The sequence below is a fragment of the Artemia franciscana genome, chromosome 8 (genome assembly GCF_032884065.1).
Source record: "Artemia franciscana chromosome 8, ASM3288406v1, whole genome shotgun sequence".
Classification (NCBI taxonomy): Eukaryota; Metazoa; Arthropoda; class Branchiopoda; order Anostraca; family Artemiidae; genus Artemia; species Artemia franciscana.
This window is the reverse complement of record NC_088870.1, coordinates 23,238,039-23,260,238: the sequence shown is the minus strand read 5'-3', so window position 1 is coordinate 23,260,238 and position 22,200 is coordinate 23,238,039. Positions and strand designations below refer to the sequence as shown.

General features: G+C 33.5%; 1 protein-coding gene across 12 annotated transcripts in view; it reads right to left on the bottom strand.

Annotated features, from left to right (window-relative positions):
- Positions 1 to 22,200, bottom strand: part of LOC136030154 (actin-binding LIM protein 2-like) — a 123,972-nt gene that overhangs the window by 6,252 nt on the left and 95,520 nt on the right. For 5 of the 12 annotated variants that reach the window (XM_065708868.1, XM_065708871.1, XM_065708864.1 and 2 more), the window contains 6 exons: positions 21,160 to 21,284; positions 16,006 to 16,184; positions 10,662 to 10,759; positions 6,924 to 6,993; positions 4,830 to 4,870; positions 506 to 763 (listed from right to left, as the gene is read on the bottom strand). In XM_065708868.1, the coding sequence (XP_065564940.1) occupies positions 506 to 763; positions 4,830 to 4,870; positions 6,924 to 6,993; positions 10,662 to 10,759; positions 16,006 to 16,184; positions 21,160 to 21,284 (771 nt within the window). Of the gene's footprint in view, positions 1 to 505; positions 764 to 4,829; positions 4,871 to 6,923; positions 6,994 to 9,422; positions 9,506 to 10,661; positions 10,760 to 16,005; positions 16,185 to 21,159; positions 21,285 to 22,200 lie in introns of those variants that run through there. The other 7 variants (XM_065708870.1, XM_065708863.1, XM_065708869.1 and 4 more) reach the window with 5 other exon arrangements.

Genomic DNA, 22,200 nt, shown 5'->3' with positions numbered 1-22,200 from the left:
AGTTGATGAAAATAATTGCATCAAACACAATGACGCTTCTTCGAAAAATCCCGCCCCCCACCAATTATGAGGTCTAAACGACTACTGTTGTAAAGGGCTAATTAAATCATGATACGAAAAGAAATAGCTACTCCATAAAGTGCCCCCCCCCCAAGAAAAAACAAGAAAAAATGAAAAACCCACCAGAAATAAAATGTAAAGCCCTGAGTTGGGCTCAATATAAAAAAAGAAAATAGCTGGTCAAATAAAAATAAATGCAAAAAAAAACCAACAACAAACAGGTGTGCATGATAGAAAATCAGCATTAATAAAATATTCCATTTATTCTTCTAATATAGCATCTGTGAATGTTTGAAAGCAAAGAAGATATGAAAACCCATAACCCGAAATTAGTCGAAAGAACTTCTTTCATAATTTGTTTTCTGAAAGACATACTATAATGGATGAAAATTCTAGGATATTTTGGAACTCCAGATTTTCCCTACCTGTCAAAAGAGAGCCTTACCTCAAGATGACACCTATCAACATCCACCGGTAATCGATAATTAGTTGTAAACAACAAATGAACCGGGTAAATTTTTGGAGGGTCGTTCGACATGTGAGCCAAGTGCTGTAGATAAGCTGAATGCGACATATTTGGAAGAGATCGACGGAGATTAGATCCACTTTTAAAGTGTTGATGTGATGGAACGAACTGTCCTGGGGTGATTGTTCGACGTGTTAAACCACTAGAGTATGTATTAGAACTACGCATTTCTACACCCTAAAAAAACAGAGAAAGAAATTAACACAAGATGTGATAATAAAAGTCAACAGCCTTAAGTATGGCACGTTATATTGTTTTTTGATTGACATACAAGGGTGTTCTACGATATTTCACATGCTTCTACGTTGCTTAGTTTGTTAAAATGCGGTTTATCACATAACCAAATTAATGTTTTTCGTTCATGATGTTGGGATCTTAAAATTCTTGTTGCTTTGGGATCTCAGATTTTTTTTCTTTTTTTTTCTAACGAAATATCATTCAAAATAGGGGTTCGGCAGATTAGTTTTGAAATTAGTTTTTTGGCACATACCACCTTCATTATTTTCCAGAGCTGGTCTAAAGTGGCATTAAATGATAATTTAAGATTTTATTGAATGAGTTAAAGGAAAGAGATCTTGAAATTAACGCTTGAAAATATCAGCATTTCGTGATAAATGATCCCCTTCGTCTCCCTCTCTCGATTTCGGTAATGGTTGGGTTTTCCATGATTCAGGTTCGGAGATGCACCTTGGCGTTTCATATTCATCCCCCCAATCATTAATAAGCCGTTTACAGACTAAGATCCAAAGACTTTTTCTCTCATTCATCTGGGTGGTTGTTTTAGAAGAGATATAATAGCTAGATTTCGTCAGTCGAAGACTCTTTTTTTGATTAGCCAGGAGAAGTCCTCGCCCTTCCTTTTTCTTCTCAGATCAAAGTGGCATAATTAGTTTACCTCTAAGTACTCTTAATACATCCTTAGAAAGTATATACAGAATTAAAGATCCGCTTGAGGTAGTAAAGAATAAGTTTGCAAATTCAGAAGCATCATATTTTATTTTATTTTTTACTCATTTATTTTTGACATGATTTTGTCGCTGTTGTTTTATTGAGTTTGTAAACCTTTTTTTTTTTTACACGCAATGAATCGCTAGGACATACTTTTCTAACATACAATGAATCGCTAGGACATGCAGTAGTACGTATTTCTACTTCCTAGAAAAAAAGAAAAATACAAAACAACTAACCCAACATATGAATGTGAAAGATTATATTAGAACTCCGATCAGATAAGGCTAACTGTTTGAACTGAAAAAAAGAATAACATGAACGATATAATCCTTAGAATTCTTTTATAATGCACTTCGAGGCATAGCGAAATTATACTTTTATCAGGACTCAAGAGTCGGAAAACACAGGAATAAAGAAAAGGTTAAGATAGTCCAGAAGAGTGAAAGCGTTTATATACTGCCAGCGGGGATAATTTAATGGCGTCTGTTACACAACATAATTTTACAATTAAGCTGAAAAAAACAACTAATGACTGTGTTTGTTTTCTGTACGATCGATTAGCACGTAACTGCTTGTACAAGCTACATTTAATCTCTATCTATTCAAGCAACGAAGAAAGAATAAATAAAACATTTCGAGAGAAAAAAGACAACCAACGAAACTTATAAACCTTTTGAGTACCAAATAAGTAACATTCTGACAAGTTTCTCTGATAGATCATCTGAAGTTGAACGGAGCCGGTATGTTCAAGTATCTACTCGCAGCCCCTAGGTTTGAGGATATTGATTGCTTGTATGCAAAGATTTGTAACATTCAAACTAATGTTCGGAAAATTGTAGAGCCAAAATTTATGACAATGGATTGATGACCATTAAAATGTGACAGTAAATAAGCAAAAAAAAAAAAAAAAAACGTTAAATAATATTTAGTTGAATATATATTTTTCTTTTATTGACTTCTACACTATTACCAATGACGTGATTCGACGACACGCAAGACACACCTACAGGTGTTTTTTGCTAGGTTCTGCCATATTACAAATTGGCTCATTTTTATGCTAGAAACATACTGAAACGGCTAGAGATTCTTCTAACGAGCCCTTTTTAAAACAATTAACGGGAGGTTTTTTTCTTCAATTTTGTATCAATTCTTACCTTTTTTTTAAATAGCCTTCCTCAACTTTACTTTTTACTTCGGGCAGCGGCTCTTGCTAATTAGAATGAAATGACTGTTCCTTTGACAATTATGCAAGATGTAATAGTCCCCGACCTGTACTGATGGGAACCATCACTTTTCCTCGGGCCATAATAATTTCAATGATTTATACAATATGAAATTGCAACTTAGAAGGTTAAAACGTTAAAAAATAAGTTCTTGACATTTTTACTGACAAATTCAGACGTTTTGAACTTGACTTGATAGGGATTTTAGAAACTCATTCCCCAGGGGGTAGGAAACATGAAATTAGGTGATACATAATTTGTTTGTTCAGGCAGGAAGGATGGGTTGCATAGACAATGATTAGGGCTCATGGTGAATAAGGAAGCTTCTAATTCTTGCTTAGGTTGGGAAGAATTTAATGATAGAATTCTAGTGGCTCATTTTACACTAAAAAGTGCACGGATCAGTCGCAGTAGCATATAATCCTATAGAACTGACTGACGGAGTTAGTAGTGACTCAGATGAATTTTACATACAGTTACAGGAAGAAGTAGACGAGCTCCCAGGTAGAAATACGGTACTTTATTATAGGATTTTAATGTTCGGGTTGGAAAGAATAGGAACAGGTGGTACCCTAGCCTAGGTAAATTTGGAGTAGGAAAGGTAGATAGCAACAGTTATAGACTGATGCAGTTTTGTAGGTATAACAATCTAGTTGTAATCAATACTGAACTTGGTCACAAAAAGACTAATAAATCAACTTGGTACCAGCATGATATCAGAGACAAGCAGGATCGGTACAAGATACTAGGGTATATATGAGTGTTGTTACTGAGGTTAAAAGTAAAGATCATTATCTAGTAGTCTCTAGAGTTAACTTAACCTGAAATTTCAGAGGGGTAACTACCTTCAGGAGAGTTGAAAATGTAACTACAGAGTCTAAAATTTTTCATTGTGCATGCGAAAGGGTAGTAGCAGATGGTGTCTTGGGAAGGAAATTGTAAATACAGCAAGGAATTTTAGCGAAAACGCTTTAAGCTTAGCAGGAAACACGAGGGTATTATACAAGAAGTATTTGAGTGATATATCATAATATTCACTGATATTCAACTACGAAAATCTAAAATTCAGTCGATCGTCTCAGCATTTTATGGATATTCTCCGTTTTTGTTTTTTCTCACATTCTCTTTTTGGAATTTACAATAAACTTGGTTTCCAGAAAACTTAAGTTTTTATGAAATAGTTCTACTAGCAAAAAACGGAAAAATAAAAGAACGAAAAATACCTACAATATCCGAGCAACTGCTGAACAAAAATGCTAGGTACTACAGGTTAAATTATGACATAAAAATGGTTAATTCATCAAATTACACATTCCAAAGAAAATTAGAAGTTATAAGCCAGATACAACAAAAGCAATAATAACATATTAGCAAGTAAGGCTAGGGGCCTCTCTGGGGATTTGCTCATCTGACCTTCTGGCTGAAAACTACAAATAAACAAACAAAACCATTGTTAAGTTTCATAACTCCATACAAAGAATTCTAGACAATGTCCACGTAACTATATGATTACAGAACAGAAAACGGACATTGAAATACCGAAAGCACAAACTTAGCATGACCCGGACAGGTATTTTTCCAGGCCAAGCAGATCAAGGCTGTTTAGCAGGCTATGACTAAACTCGTTTTTCCATCTGTTTAAGAAAGGGTAAATCAAATTTGAACTCCCCATAAGAGGAGTTGGCATTTCTATAGTTTTATATCTTATTTTACAAGAATTTTTTAGCTTCAAATTTATGCAGATTTACAATTATTATTTGTGTCTTCGCGTGATGATATAGAGTTTATTTTGTATGTTGTGTGGCAAAATAAACATCTGGAGTTTCTAGGTCTACACGCTTACCAGATGTCCCCGATCCTGTTTGTGGCATTCTAGACACATTAAAAAAATAAAAATTATGAACAGCTGCAAATTGCAAAAAAGATAAAATAAAAGCCGAAGCAGCCAATAACAATTAGTATAAACAGCATTTAGAAAGCTCAAACACTCACAGAGGGACAACAATTGCTTTAAGGCATTTAAGACATTTAATAAGCATCTCTTGCGGAAGAAAAAGAATTAGACCTACCAATGCTCGTCTGTCCGCCTCAGAAAGTGTTGTAGCCGATACTGCGAAAGAGGAAAACGCCAAGTTAAGCAGTGAAGTAGGAATAAAAAGGAGCAGCGAAACCCTCAAAAACTAGCAAGTTTATCTTTCAGAACAAAATTGAAAAGTAGCAAGCCGATTATATCAAAATAGCAATATATCCAAGCATATTATTATTACTAGAGCCTACAACTCATTTTCCCTACCCCCTATGGCTACATACATTCATTTTTGAATTGCCACCGTCTGCCAAAATATGAACAACAAAAATTTATCATGCTTGGCAGTCAGGTTTATTAGGAGACCATCTTTTAAACAATTAAATGACCCCTTAACCATCATGTTTGGGGTTAAAGTGAATATCCTCTATAGTAGCCTAGCCGCTTATGTCTTACTTAATATATAGTTGCAATGGCTTTAAAAGAAGATCCATGTCACTATTCTCGTAAATTTTTCATTAACATAAGTTCGTATAATCTTATCCTAAAGCCATGCGAAGTCGTGGGGGACATCCTCATTCCCAAAAGAAGAAAACGAATCAAAAAAATTTGCCTATGCACTCTGCAGATAAAGAGTACAACATACCTATAATTGGGAGTGAATGTCAACCACCATACCAGCACATAGGGAGTGTAGGAGCAATATATGAACTATGGACTCTTCCCAAGAGATTGTGACATTATAGTATACTTTTTTGCAACTTCAACCCCCCTCTCCCCTCCCCGCGAAAAAACACTCTCCCCCACAAAAAAACACTAATCTATTTTACCTTTTATGCACTGGACGTATGTTTTTATGAAACTCTAAATCTCTGACACCCCAGGACTGAGAGTAGTAAAAGTAACATGATACAAAATTAGCAGATATTAATAATCATAATGGATCTTCTAAAAGTAAAATTTTTCATATTTTGAAATAAAGCAATGGTTTTCGAGTTCCTTTGGTGTTCTTAAATGACTCATAAATTGTCGTTGCTAAGACAAACTACAACAGGCATTCTCATTTAGTGCTAACCTTGTTTCTATGATATTATACAAGACGAATATAATATGTTTCTATATTATTACATCATAATAAATACTACAAGAGATTGTGACATTATAGTACGCTTTTTCACAACTTCAACCCCCCTCTCCCCTCCCCGCAAAAAACACTCTCCCCCACCACAAAAAAAAACACTATATTATTTTACCTTTTATGCAATGGACTTATATTTTTATGAAATTCTAAGTCTCTGACACCCTATGACTAAGAGTAGTAAAAGTAACGTGATAAAAAATTAGCAGATATTAATTAAGGGTAGTGCTACCCTTGTTTCTGCAATATTATACAGGATGAGTATAATATGTTTCTAATTATTACACCATAATAAATACTACAAAATCTTCTTTTTAAGGAATTAATAAATAACGAAAAACAATTTCATTGTACGAGTATTAAACAAAACCTGGATGAATAGAAATCCTACTTACAGGTCATCCACAACATTAGCTAATATAACACTAAACATGAATTAAACATATACTAATCATGAATCAATAATCGTAAAGTAAACTAAACATAAATCGGTAAAAACAAATCGATCAATCAGCTGACACGACTTAAAAACGATTAAATTGTTTACCACCTATGTATATTGAATAAACGTTACTCAAATTCAATAAGCAAAATGACAAAAATAAATGCTTGAAATTTGAATTTCCCTTGCTTTCCATGGAACTTGCTTGGAAAACTCATAGGTCAAAATCTTGGAACAATGTAAGCATAATTAGCAAAAACTCAAGGGTTGGTTCATATCAAAACCAAGCACCACTTCTTAGCTTCAAACTCTCGAATTTCAGATGTCTCGTGGTTTGGATCGACTTTTGTTTTCATTGTCTTTTTTCAAAGTTTTTATTATTCGATTAAAGTCGAAGAAAATTTATCTTAGCTATTTCGAATAAGTCAGGCCTTCCTTTTTCTTTTAAATTTGAAGCAGAACATGTTAAAAAAATAAATAAAAAACAACAAACACTCACAAACTTTAGCTACGAACTGAGAAAAGACTAACTCCAATAAGGATACGAAATTACTTACTATCGGATTTGTTACTAGAAAACTCGATGCTTTGTGTCTTGTCACCCATTCCATTCATGGAATAATCGCCCTACAAATAAATCTAGAGTTAGTATTGGAAAATCAACAAAACTTGAGAAAAACCAAATGTGTTTTCTTAGATATATATATATATATATATATATATATATATATATATATATATATATATATATATATATGTATATATATAACTTCCCCACGTCAAATATCTTAGCTCCAAAAAATATATGAAAGTTTAACTGTGATTTAAGATAAATGAAACAGGAAAGCATTAAAAATTTGTAAAATAAGATTATTATCTAAAGAATTGAAAATATTTTTAAAGTAAATATGTAACTGTGTATCCCATAGCATGAGTTTTAGCGAAACTAGAATAAGATTATCTCATTTTTAATGAACAATAGTTCTTTTTTCTTTGCTATATACTAGCTATTAGTAACCATAAAAACAAGAAAAAATAAGAACAGTACAATTTGCAAATTGCTGAACTGTAAAAAGGACTTATGCAGAACAGGGAGAAATAAAAAAAAAAACAGCATAATTGATTTCATATTTCATTTCTACTCGGCAACGATGCTGAAGGAACAAAAAAATTCATTGACTGGCAGCGTCTATTTTCAGAAACAGCGCAACTTTTGATCATTGTGGAAATCCTTTGTTCAATCCAGTCAACAACGCGATAAATCGATCTTTCTGAAAATTAAATTTCTAAAAATTTGGTATCAAAAGTTACGTGAGACAATAACCTTTTTGTGATTAAATATGCAGATTTCATTTTACTCTTCCGAAAAAAATTTTCACCAAAAACGACAGAACTTTTAACAATAAGGAAAAATTACAGAGTATGGGATGTTCAAAAATAGTCTTATTCCTCGGCCCCCACAACCAAATTACTACGATAGATATAATATTTTGCGAGAAATTTTATGTGTCGCCCACAAAAAATCCTCCTCAGCGGAAAGTCTTTTCTAGAGTAGCAACTTGGATAATTGAAGGATGAATTGGACTATTGCGGAAAAACCGCCTTATTTGCTAAGGGTGGCAGCAATGTGGCAATTATTTTATTAACTAAGGGTCTAAAAAACTACAAGTTTTTAAAAATCAACTAATTCCTCAGAGTCATTAAGGCACCAGAAATCATCCAAGTCACACATCAAGAAGTTTCAGACCAGGCCTTAAAAATGCCAAACAGTGTCATAAGCCTTTAGTAAGCACTGGATCTCGTGAAGCCAGAGGAAGTTTTAAAGTGATTCCTGATTTTTGCTTCTATTTATGGCTTAATCGTGTTACTAGGAACAACAAACAATAAATCAATAAAAACAATCTGCTACTTTTCCAACATTAAGTGCAAGGCCGTATCCAGGGGTGGATTAGGGCTTGACCCTCTCCCCCCCCAAATGTTTTTCCAACCCGTAAACGTAACAAAAATGAAAACATAAACGATTTTTTGATAATATTTTAAATTCATTTTGTACCCCTCCCCCACGCCTCGAAAAAAAAATCCTGGATACATTCTTCATTAAGTGCTCTGTTTGAAAATTTATTCTCCATAAGGGAGATTCAAATTATTCTTAATCATATAAATTGTTATTTAGACATCCTGTCCAGCCTAAGATGAATATATAATTAAGCCCAAATTCTGGATTCGATTATTTATTTGTATGATGAAAACCCAAAATTAAAATTTTAACCATATTATTAGATAATTTCTTCTCGGTGTTTTCAATCAGAAACAAGACAATATATACGAGTCTTGAACTTTCAAAATTAGCTTGAAATACACCACAAAAACAAAGATCATATTTATGCATATGATTATGGGAAATTTTGCAGTAAATTTGATATCAATATTTGAGAATATTATTTAAAACCAAAGATGACAATTACATTTACATAAAATACAAGAAACAAAATAAAGTGACATATTAACCACAATGAACATCTAATATTAGTCAGTTACATCCGAAATTACATGGACATGTATAATACGTATGATAGTAAATTCGCTGTGTATATTTTTATTTGCATTTTAAATTTTAAAAAATGTATTTAGTTGCAGTAATTTGAATTTTAAATGCTGACAAACTTGCATTCATATTGCATTTGATGGAAAAATTGACGAGGAGTAATATTAACAAAAACATCTCACTCTAGAGTAAGAGTAATCCCGCAATTCCGCTTTTCCTCATTCTTTTTTAAACTCTCCTCTTTATGATCAAGACTAATAAATAGGATCGATCGGCTATGTTCCGTATAACTAATAGTTAGTCACAGGAGCAAGGTCACGCCTTAACTCTATTCATTTAGGGTTGGATGCTTCCTACAATAAGCATTCCCAGGCTTTTTTTTCTATTTTTGTTTAACAATAGCAACCGTTATTTATTGTTGTGAAGATCGAAAGGCTATCAGCTAGATTTTTGCATTTAAACTTTCATATAACAATACAAAACCATGCAAAGACCCAAAGGTCTAACTTACTCCATGTCCAGGGAAATTTTGCGACCTTGAACCATATACTAGCCCATAGCCTGGTTTGGGAACTTGCCGCAAGGAGCTCACCACTGCCAAAAGAAAAATAGCTGTGATTTCTTAGAAAAAAAGAATTGTGTGAGTGTATTAGTATGCGATGCCGAACAAGATGCAACGTAACAACCATTAAACGAGTCACTTCAATACATAAATGCAGACTTCCTTATTCATAAGCATAAGGAAGGGAGGAAATGGTCAGCAATTAAGTTTAAAGACTAAATGTCAAGTGATTATTTTCTAGCAACATGGAAAAATTAAGATAGTCCGGCAAAGGGAAGTACAATAAACTATTTAGCCCTTTTTTAAATAGTTTTTCAAAAGACGAAAAAAAGTAACAACAATTTTCAGCAAAATAAGATAAAGCGTATATTATTTTCTTCTATATTTCTTTCATCGCTCAAGTTTATTTCCCAAAAACTGAGAACAAAGCTACATTTTAATAGTAAAATTAGCACTTAAATGTCAGCGTTTATGATGTACACAAGCATTTCTAATTCTATAAAAAAAAAAACTTACCGTAAAAAAGCATGTATATTCAAGTTCTAGGTGTGCAAACGTTTCTGCAGCCTAGAGGATTGTTTCTAGAGGAAGTAAATCAACTAGCTTTGCCCACAGCATTAAAATAGACCATTTTAATAATTAATCATATTCTAAGAAAATTGCTGTCACACTGAACGGAATTGAATAGATACTAAATGGAATTAAAGTGGTAGAAAACGCATGTCAATCCGATAGTCATTAACCGAATCTAAACTTTTAAAAACTACCCCACACGGCTAGAGTTCAAGTTTATAATAGCGACGACATAAGTACTTCCACATGACAGATAATCAAGGAAAAAGAAATATACAACACATTAGTCTTTCTTATGATTAGGTTATTTTTGAAAGAAATTTCTGCAAAAAAAAAAAAAAAATCTCCAAATTCCGCAATAGACTCAGAAGTACGTGTGTAAACATGTGTACCAACCAGTGAAAATGGCAAAATTCTACAAAATGTATCCTCTCATAAAGATTAGTAATATATCTTTATTGGGAAATTTATAAGATATTTTCTGCTAAAATTATAGACCAGAGCTGTTGTAGGCAAAGCATTGTTATCTTATTTCTCCCATTTAATTTTCATCCTTAAATGTACAAGCTTTTCCTTCGGGCTAGTCAAAAATCTTCCATCACTCAACAGACTTACCAAGCTCGAAGAGACATTTCCATTCCGAAGAGACGCAGGGAGAGTTGATGCTTTAAGCGTGTAGCCAGGCCGAGGGGTGCTTCTCAGGGCCGAAACAACTAAAAACCAAAATAGGGAATATTTCATGCAAAACAAGACACAACATGCGAAACTACCACCTCAATACCCCAACTACCTATATTCCAGTTCACCAATATTGGATAAATTAATTTCCATAGAACCGAATGAAACATTAAAAAACATAACGCATAAATATATATATATATATATATATATATATATATATATATATATATATATATATATATATATATATATATATATATATATATATATATATATATATAAAATCAGCCGTATGTTAAGTGCATGCAACGAATGGCCATGTTGAAACACTTATTCATGGAAGATAAATCTGGGAATACGGTTTTACACTTAAGATCGCGGTCGTAGCCAATCAACAGTGTTCCTCGATAGAACAGTATATACTGCTTTGCCACAGTACGTTCCCATAAATTACATTTGCTTGAAATGCGGTTCCAAGCTAAAAATTTCATTAAAAGAGTTAGTCTATCTCACTACTTCATAGAGAATTAGAAGAGTACGCAAGACCTCATTCCAGAGGGAGGGGGAGTGGGATGTATAAAACGGAACTTGGGGAATCGCATCATCATGATGAAAACTAAATAGCGTATCTGTAATATTTTACTATATTCTTTTTATATTATTTTAACTGATGTTTTCAATGAGATCCGATCTGTTTAATTGCTGTGACGGAAGCCTACGTAGCTTCCGTCACACTGGAAAACGCAATTTTTAGCCCAAGAAAATCTTTGTTTGCTTCTAATACAACTTTCTGTGCTGTGTTCCAATATCCGATCATAATTGAGTACATTTCAAAATAAGAACTTCCATACAAAACAGTGCGCAATGGAAACAATCTGAATATATATCAAAATCGATCTCAAAATTTCTTCCGAAAGTACTGTTGGGTTGTGTCTTATCCCATGCATACGGAATATTTTGATGGATTTTGTAATTATAAACACAGCAAAGCCTATGGGAGAACACGATACTAAACGGCAAGGTGAACATCCCTCGAGCCCAAAATACAGTACAAACAACATTAAAAGACACCGTAAAGTTTCTTTTTGTATTTGTTTTTCCTATTGTCGTTATTTTAAGAATTTTGTACGTGTTTCGATACGTTCATTACAAATTCTGTACGTTACATTAACCTTTATGAATATGTTTCTTAGATTTTTTCTTTTAGTTAATTATTGTTACCACAGTAAAAAGTACTAATACAGTATTTCAATCTCCAGAAATGTTGATATTTTCAACAAATGAAGTATGCATGCAATCGCCACAATAATGAAAAATAAAAACATAACAACTGACTACATTAATATTGTCTTAGTCTATAAAATAGTTTATAATAATTGTATGGGACAACATGGCAGCGATGACACTTTTATAAAATGGAACATACAATTTACCGTGAGAATAAACTCGACACAATTCTGGCCACATCAACTAATCCTACCATGCAAAAACACTCAATAGCAAAACTGTAAAACAGTGTATACACTTAAATGAATGTTTTATTTTTCAAAAATTCTAGGAACACACAATATCAAACTCACGATTTCTGGCTAATACACTGTCTTAAGTAATAAACAACGTCACGATACAAGATGCCCAAGATTCTTACATTGAAAAATATCACTGGATTAAAACTGACAAAAATAAACAATTTTTCAAGGAAAAAAAAAAAAAACCTAAAATGATCTCCTTTTGAGTCTCATAAGAAATTTTAAAGTTACTGTATGGGTTCAACAAAACCACAGAGCAGTTCAAATAAAGTCTTCAAACTTTAGGAGCCGTGGTTCAAATCAGTCTATCACTAGGCCTTCTCCTTCTAGGAATGACGACCCTTGAGGCAAATATAGCAAAGTAACTGAGACGACTTTGCCCTATGTTGGTCCCAGGCAGCTTTGGCCTGAGATGAGTAGTTAGTAAAAGCAGTACTTCATACAAAAGCAAATTGTATTGGAGACATGTGGATGAAATGCTGGAGAGACTATCGAGAACACCAAGGACGCCTTTTTTAAAACACAAAAAGGCGAATTGTATGAAAAGTCGTAAAAATGAATTTCGGCAGAATATCGCCAAGTATATTACAATTTTAACCTAATTTGAAGAATTCGGATGTAATTATTCTTCTAAAAAAAAAAAAAATCAAAATACAGTATCACAATTTTCATTTTAGAGACAGACGGTTTGGCTTGCAGTCGCCTAAAATTCATGAAACATATACTATTATGAAGTGTTTTGTAAATATACCAGTTCTATGTAAACAGTATTGCCATCTAATTTGTTATTACCCCAAAGTAAATTTCACCAGTGACCAATCTACCAGCACTCTATAAAAAAAAAGCAAAAATCGTATGCAAACTAGGCATTTGTTGCTTGTGAAAGTCATTTTCGAAACGAAAATTGATTTTATCCATAAAGAATAACAATCTAAATTCTATTTAATTCTGAATACCAAGAATTTCAAATATTTTGACAGGTTTATAACAAGTTTTAGCAGAGAGAGGAGGATGTAGGTCAGTCAACTGGAGCAAATTTTACCATTACCTTATCCCCCTGTGCAATTATCCTTGCTAAACAGTATGGTTTTCTTAATTCAATCAACAGTTAAGTGAAAAATTATTATAGGGAAAAAGTAACCAAGGAATAGAAATAATCTTATACTTTATTTTAACGCTACATTGTAGCCAAATGTTCAGGCTAAAACATTTAGCCTGAAAACAACGCTATGCATCAATTATTATATTTATCATTATGCACATTGAAAAAAAAACTAGCTCAATTTTACAGACTTTCATAGTCCTGACTATTTCAAAATCTAAATAAATTATATTCCAGTTCAGTTGGTTAATGCTGCACAACAAGGGCGCTGTTGGTAACATTTTTCAATTGCTGCTGCACCCATGCATGGGCACCACCAGAATCATATTCTGGTCACCACCAGACCCTTCCCTGAATCATATTCTTAAAATGGATTGAAACCCATGCAAAAAGTTGAGGGATGCAAGGATTCTTCATTCGGTAAATCTTTAGTAAATAACTTCGAATTTAAAAAAATAATAGAGTATTTTATATATCCTAGATAAAGAACCTTTCCCAGTGACAATACAATTTCTTAGGGCAATCGATAACAAAAACACAATCCCGGTTCGAATACTTTCACGATCAATATTCATGAACCAGTCCTTTTTCGAAACACGGTTATAGATTGTCTAAAAACCGCCAGTACCACCAAGCCTTAGATGTCTCTTGAAGTTTTTTTTTCAAGCTTCATAATTATATTGTTTTGTTTTTTTGCAAGAAATTTGAAGAAACTAGAAAACCGTACGCTAATCACTATATCAGTGTAGCCAGTTACACTAATTCCACCAGTTTTTCGTCATTATTACACTAAACAAATCCCACGATATACCAAACGCTAGATGGTGTTGGTCATTTTTCTTTGTTGACTGTCAGTACCGGTTTATCCATATTTACCTTACTGTGTTGCGAGAGCAACACTTTGGTTTTGTCGTGTTTTTTTTTCTTTGTTCCTAGCACCCCGATTTTAGCTTATTCCTAGAAAGTGGTAAGGGTCTAACCTCTGCGGTTTTTACGGAAAGTCTGGACCTTAGGCCGGATTGATCAATACGACTTTGCATTTTGGAAACCTTCGTAGAGCTCTTGCCTGGGGCCAAAAAGGATGGTTTTTGCTTGTCCTTGAGCCAGAGCCTATAGTGTGTGAAGTGACTTGGGAGTTTTATAGCCTATGTGAGAGAGAACTATCTTACATTATGCAGTGAAGCATTCGTTTCATCAAACCATGTTTCTGCTTTCCAGTGGAAAGCTCCATTCAAGCAGGTAGGCACTAGTTTCAAATTGAAGATGGACTAAAATCTATAAGTGTTAAATATATGCGGCAGTTACCCGGCCCCACAGCCAATATATCTTCTTTGAGTGATAAATAGAAAAAATTACGGATATAAAAGTGGGGGCCGAACGTGCTGTCATCTATTGTTTTTGGGATTGCGATAGATAAATGGTATCAGGTGTACCTCTTGAACTTTAAAATTTCTCTCATTGCTAAACAAATTCGAGTTTATCCTTTGCTCCTTTCTAAGTGGTGACGCTAGAAACTTGGCCTACGGCAAAAAATGTCCACTTTTGAACTAAGACACATAGATTTTTATTGATATCTCTTGAAGAGCTGATCAAAGTATATGTCATCCATTTTTTGGTAAAAAAACTTCCTTCATGAGATATACCAGATTGAAAGTTTAAAGGGGTTTGCAACTTCGATAGTAAGGTACACACTGAAACCAAAAATAGGCTGATATAGAAATGGTATCAAATATACTTCTTAAACTTCAATGGTAAGACCAATGTGGTTCCAGCGGTAAGACATGTAGGGGACTTGTCAGTAATAATCGGCTGTAAGGCTACAATTATCTTTAGCGATGAGGGGTTTGTAACTTTTGCTGGTTGCAATGAGGGGTTTGTGACTTTTGCGAGTTGGTGTACCTAGTATTTATTTTAAGATCCTTACAGATTAATGACTTCAGCGTTTAATCGAAGCGAGGAAACACAACCAAAGCGTTGCTCTCGTAACAGTTTACTCGATGAAGCTGAACAAAGGTTGCCGCAACACCTCACGTTCCCCGTGCAACGTGAATCTAGTTTACCTTTAGTAACAAGTCTTGTCGAACAACGCTACATCAAGATAAAAAAAAATACTCGGTAGATCGAACAAACTTGAATGAAAAAATAAAATAAAATTTATTAAATACTATTCTTTAGTTTGAAGTTTAAACATTTAATTCTTAGTCTATTCTTACTTTAAAACCTGTTCTTTAATTTGGTGTCGACATTTTCTGTAAAGATTGGGCACGAAGAGGTTCCAGACATTTTTTTTGTATTAATAATACCGTTTTTTTTGGGGAGGGGAGGGGCAAGTACAAGCCTATGACCATTTCAAAGAAATTATGAAGAAAAATAGTACGAAAGAAAACTAGTAATATGAAATAGTATGTAGTATGAAAAGTAGTATGAAGAAAACTGTTGCAGCAAATGCTCTTTGCTGCATACTGTCTCTTTAAAAGAAATCAATGACTATCAAAATGTTTAACACGCTTCTTCTTGTTAACACCTTGTTTTCTACCAATCCAAATATTATAAAAGTTTAACGTTCCAAAAAATGTTTTTTTTTTTCTTTTTCAAGATCAATTACTCTAATAATACCAGGAAAGCAGACAGGATATGACAACCTTACCATTATAACTGGGTAGAGTACCAGCGGATCTGCCCCAAGAGGACCTATATCCACCACTGGCCATACTATCGCCTTCGTCGTCAAAAGTTCTTGGTCTATCTAAAAGTCTCGAGGGTGAGGCATTAATGGGAGAATCGTAGCGAAGACGAAGAGGAACCTCATGGTTAGCAGAAGGAGCTCTAAAGTGAAAATGACAAATTAGATCATTGCTTTTATCAATTATAAGTTTAAGCACAGTAGAAAATAATGTCCCTTTTGCTTACCTTGGGAAAAAAAAACTACTGTTTCCCCCTATACTGCAATGACAGTGGATAGATATACTTCTGAAACACGGGTGCTTCGCAAGACGGAGGAATTGATTTATCCGGAGGAGTCGTCTACGGACAGTTTTGGGTATCCGTTTGACTTGCCGTATATCAAATACCAAGCTGTACGAGAAATTTGGTTTTGTCTCACTTTCAATGGCTACAATCAGAAAAAGCCTGAGATGCCTAGGACACGTTCTGCGTAAGAAGGATGACAGATTTCCAAAGATAGTTCTTTTCGGCCATTAATCTAGGGCTAAACGAAAAGCAGGTCGTCCCTAATTGGGATGAGGAGGGGTCAGAAAGAAGGATTTAATAGAAATTGAAACTTTTTGGGAGGGGTAAAGAGTGAAGCTTTAAATATATTGGGGTTGAGCAGGAGTTTGCGGAGCTGTGTTGGGCTTAGGATACTTGGCTTTGTAGTTAATAGTAGAAATAGTAGTTCAAATGAATCTTCCTCTCATTATTTGATGTAAAGTATAAATACAATTTTAAATTTATTTGCATTTTCGGGTGATAATGACAAAAATAGGGAGGGGGGGGGGCTAATCCAAACCAAAACAATGGTGGTCCCAAGGGCATATCCTGGATTTTCGTTCGGGGGGGCAAGTTTTTTTAGTGGTATTATAAAAGATTAACCCACAAAATTTGTTCATATTCATTTTGATTACATTTTAAGGAGCCTGTTAAAATTTAGGTGTGGGAAGGGGTTCAAAACCGGTCCCCCCCCCTGGATACAGCCTTGAGAGGCACCAACAATGTCTAGAACCGAATATCAAAATTTAGTTTCTTGGGATACATCTCTAACGCAGAGCACGACAGTAAAGTTAGAGCTAGAATTGTATATTGCCAAGTAAAGTTAAAACATTTTTCAAAAAGAGGAAACTGTTAATGCTTACATAGTTGACAAAATATTGGTTACAGTTGGTATAAATAAGTCTAGCCTGAACCCCCAAAGCTATAGCATTGAGCTAGAAGGATGATTAGTACAGTTTCCTTAGCTTGTTAGAGCTGGCTGGTTTTACTCTCTTATATCCAAGCTGCCTTCGCCAGGTAGTACTTTACAAGGCTTCCTAGAACAGGCTGGCCAAAAAAATAGAACCGTTTGGAACACTAAGATGCCTCCGACATCAAAAGGAATTTTTTTTTACCCCCTGGTTCCATCTTAGGTTTATGCAAACCGGAAAACCAGAATTTTCTACAATTTTTCTTCTGGCCTTTACAACATTATGAAGGTTACAAGTCATGCGCAAAGTGCCACCTGTGTTGCCACGCTAAGCCATGGAAAAAAAAATAAGTGGAAATTAATTCGGTAGATCTGACAATACTTTTCGCTCATAAAAATTTAAAGATATTGTAGAAACCCCCAAATAATATTTTATGAAACACATGTCTTAAGAAAACTAATATTTTTTTTATTTTTTTTAACAATCACAGGAATATTACCAGCACACAGCATTTCTTATTCATGCAATTAAGGTTAGTGTAATGCTTGTCACAAATAAAGGGGCGGAGCCAAACAGATAGGTAACCGGCAAGGAAACTGGGCCATCTTTCAATAAGTGGTTTGCGACATTTGAATGTTTTTTCTGGAAGTTTTTGCTCTTGATGTCTGAAGCAAAAATGAATATAATATTTGCACTTTACATGTTATAGACTAAGTAATAAAAGTGATACTTTTGGAGTTGGAAGGAAATAAGGATTCTGCTGATATGTGAATGAAGTTAAACACTAATGGGATAAATACAACAAAATAAAATAATTGGTCTTGCGAAAAGATGTTACTGTAAGTAAATAAATTATCTAATAATTAGTTTCATCTAATAATGTTTCATCTTGAATAATTTTACTGATAACTATTTTAGTGGAGTCCTAGCCGAGTGATTTGCGCGCTAGACTTGAAATCCTGAGGACAGGGGGTTCGAGTCCTGTTGTCGCTGGTTGTTTGGGTTGGGAAGGGGGCATTGTTTTGTCTCTGTAACCTCAGTCTGAGTAAACCTAGGTCTGAATGAGCACCTAGAGAAATCTGGGGGGAAAACAGTGGAAGCGTCGGATGATTTGCCCCCAACCACGCATTGCAACCCCATCCGAAGGCAGAACATCAGGAGATCGATACCTGCACTACGCAGACCATTGATCAGTATGCAAAAAGTTTTAAGTTTAATTTTATTGCATATATTAGACTTTTAGCTATTCAATGACATAAACTTTTCTTTTCAGTTCCTCTCTGGTAACAAGACGTTAGGGTTGTATTCTTATATAATTTTACTCTCTCAATCACTGGTCTTTGGCCAAGTTTTTTTTCAATTAATGCCAGCATTGGTCTTGAAAGACACAGTCTCTAGAGTTCCATGATAATTATCTTTTTTCGCTCATTTTCGGCTAATTTTTTACATATGTTCCTTATTTTTTGACTTGTCACCCGCTAAATGATAATACTGCATAAGGAGGGGTTTTTTTTTTAAAGACAAATTGATTTTTTTTTTATTTCCTAACATACATATGATTGTGTACGTTTCCATTTATCCAACTTAAAGAATCAGATTTCATTTTTACTGTCCTTGGTACTTTAAAGAGCCTGATCGTACATCCTTTTTCCAAAAGATCAATAAAATATTTTAAAAACTAAATTAACGAACAAATTAGTCAATTTATGCTAAGAAATTATACTTTCCCCTACTTAAGCAATCGATCCCATGATTTTAGAACTTGCTTTCCTTTTCATTAAGCATTCAGTAGCATTACTGTTTCTTGGAAATGATGTCTGACTAACAAAGGCATAATGCTAGCTGCGGCCACTGTGGAAGGATGCGAATGGAATTTTGGATACCACTTTTTCTTTTGCAACGCCAATTTAACCAATTGCCAATTGTACCAAAATCCTATTTCTGTGCACACATAGTGATCAGAAGGCTTTTCGAATTACAAAAAAAACTTTCTCTTTAAGTAATTATGAGACTATATCTAAGTGGTTTCCAAGCTGAATAAACCAGCAATTTTCTACGTGCTCGAAATAATTGTATTTAACCTAAAAACTGTACTTTCAGCAAAATGAGAATTCCTAATAAAGTTTCCTAAATTCCTCAATTAGTGGACTTACTAGCAAGTATAATACTACTCCAATAAAAGTTTTCTTTTTTATTATTGCTTGAACTTGGAAAGAAGTTTCTAACATATCCATTATTTTTATTTGATTACAAATGAGGTAAGATTAATCTATTCTGTTTCATTACCCAGCTACTAATATCTACCTTCGCTGGGGTTAAAAGACAAATTTAAGTTTTGTGATGGGTAACGTATTGGTACTGCAGCATTTCTTGCCTTAAACCAAACTTAATCCATCTTAGAAAGAAGTCTTGCAAAAAATCTCTAACACAAGTTTCTACTACATATAGGAAAGATAAACTTAATTTCCTTAAGTGAATCCCAAGGATGATTAAAGATCGTTTCTTAGCAATTTTGACATTTTTACTCTTACCTAAGAGCTTAAATATTAAGAGTCATAAAACAATTTTAGAAAAAAATTAAGTAATTAAATATTAAGAGTCATAAAACAATTTTAGAAAAAAATTAAGTAATTGTAGTTTGATATTGCTAGGTTGCGTGGGATACAACATTAAATTTTCTACCTTAAGCAAGGATAATTAGAAAATATGACACTAAGCCATTTCACAGACGTCACCGGTGGATACTGAAGGGGTCATAACCGTATATGGTTCACATAAATTAAATTAGTCTCATGTTCAAAATATGTTTTTATTTTGGATAGTCAGCCTATTACTTGAATAAAAAAACACATGAAAATAAGAAAAAAAAGCTTTTACAAATTAATGCGAGACACATGGAAATTAGCCCAAAAATGGCAGTTGTCTGAATGGCCCAACACAAACAAATTTAATCCCAAGTTTCACGAGAGGGGATGTCTCAACTCCTTCTTTTTCATACATGGTTAATTGCTTTTGAACCAATTAGACATTTGGTTTAGTTGAGTTCTTTTTCTTTTTTTTAAATACCTAATGTATGATATACATTTGTTAGTTCTTCTTACAACCACTCTACATGTAAAATTTTGTTTTGTGCATTTTTTTTCTGTGTAAAGCTAAGGCAAGAACGAACATTCTCAAGTTCAACAAATTTAACGACCCCTTATCAGTAGTAAAAAGTTTCTATTATGCAATGGACTTAAAATGCACTTTTCAAATTTCAACTCCCTGTCAACAAAATATTATACAATTTTGGCATTCTTCAGAGCGATTACAGACGAGCGTACATTTTCCATAGTTAAAAATACTATGAAAATAGTCAATAATAATGGCATATAGTTAAAGCACACTAAGAGCATTATTTCCACTTCTCTTTTATCGAGGCTCTTAGGGGTTGACATTTTTGCTTAGAAATTTACATATTTGTCCCTTTTTTCAAGATTCTATAGGGTAAGGTTACATTTAAAAAGGTAGGGACTTCTTAACCAGTTTTTTTTTTCAGAAAATTTTCGGGTATTTAAAATTCTCTTTCCTTTTACTGTTTCTAAAAATTTCCAAAATTATTGTTCGGATAATGTTATGTCAGCTCTGGGCAAGTTATGGTAAATAGGTAATTATTGTAAGTTATCTTCTAAAACTGTGAATTCTAGTCATAATCGTTGAACACTTGGCTAACTGAAAAATAGCGAAGCTTTTAGACATTTTGATAGAAAAAACAATTCTTTTTAGGGATTGGTAATATTTTAAAATAAAAAAATTGACTACAGAAGGTATACTTTCCTTGTCTTTTCGCGACAAAAAAAAAAAGAAGAAGAAAGACACACGATCCATAGAGGTAATTAGGTCATAAAAATAAGAGAAAATACCTTGATGCATTTCTTGGATCTATATGAGTTGCCTTCCACGCTTTAATCTTTTCCCTTTCTTTTAACTGATGTAGAAAAACTTTCCCAATGCCAGTCGCAATCTTTGATAGCTCCTCCTCTTCTTTCTAAAATAAATAAAATAAAATGAGAAGCTCAGATACGAAATCGATTAACTCACTAATGGTATTTTCAGACCATATATCTATAAAGTTGATAACAGCCTATAGATAGTATGGGTTTTCGCCGCCTCTAAGCGTTTTTTCTTCCATGCCATCAACAGGCATTTCCTCTGGTAACTTTTTAGAGCTCTCTCATTTTGATGAAGTTCAAACAACAGCCTATCAGAAATGAACCTGTTCAAATCACAGCTGCATGGCAGCTGTTTACCTAATAGCATATTACAATGATTTTTCTGCGTTAATTCATATCCAGATTTCTTAATATTCAGGTGGATTATAATTAGTTCACTCGTATTTTTTCTGGTTAATTCTATTTTTTCTTCAAAATTTTATGATTATTACTAATTATATTGTTCAATTAATCCACTATTTAATTATGAAATTAATTACTCATATTCAGGTAATCAGACACACTGGCAGATAACTTCTAAGCTGGTACAAACGGACATGGAACAACGATATAGTTTTCAAACCATAATTACGAAATATTTGAAATCAGAAATAACAGTTACGATACAATAGTGATAAATCATGAAATAGAGGATTAAAAGAAGATTAAAATGATCAGCAGGACCTTTTTTCCTACTTTGAAAAAACTTAGCAACCTTATCTTTGCAGGCCAAGCACATGTGATGGAGGACTAATTTCCCAGTATGTTTCAGTCTCTATTATAGCTTCTGTAACACCCTGCTATTACCAAGTATAAAAAAATTTCTTTAATATTCCTAGCATTTGCTAATGTGCTTAAGGATAGAGGGAAAATTTGAGGAAAATATAGCAGGGGATACTAATAAAAAATTAGTTAGAGGAACAATTACTGATGTTTTTAGTGATTATTTTACGTGTTTGAGTACAATTTAAA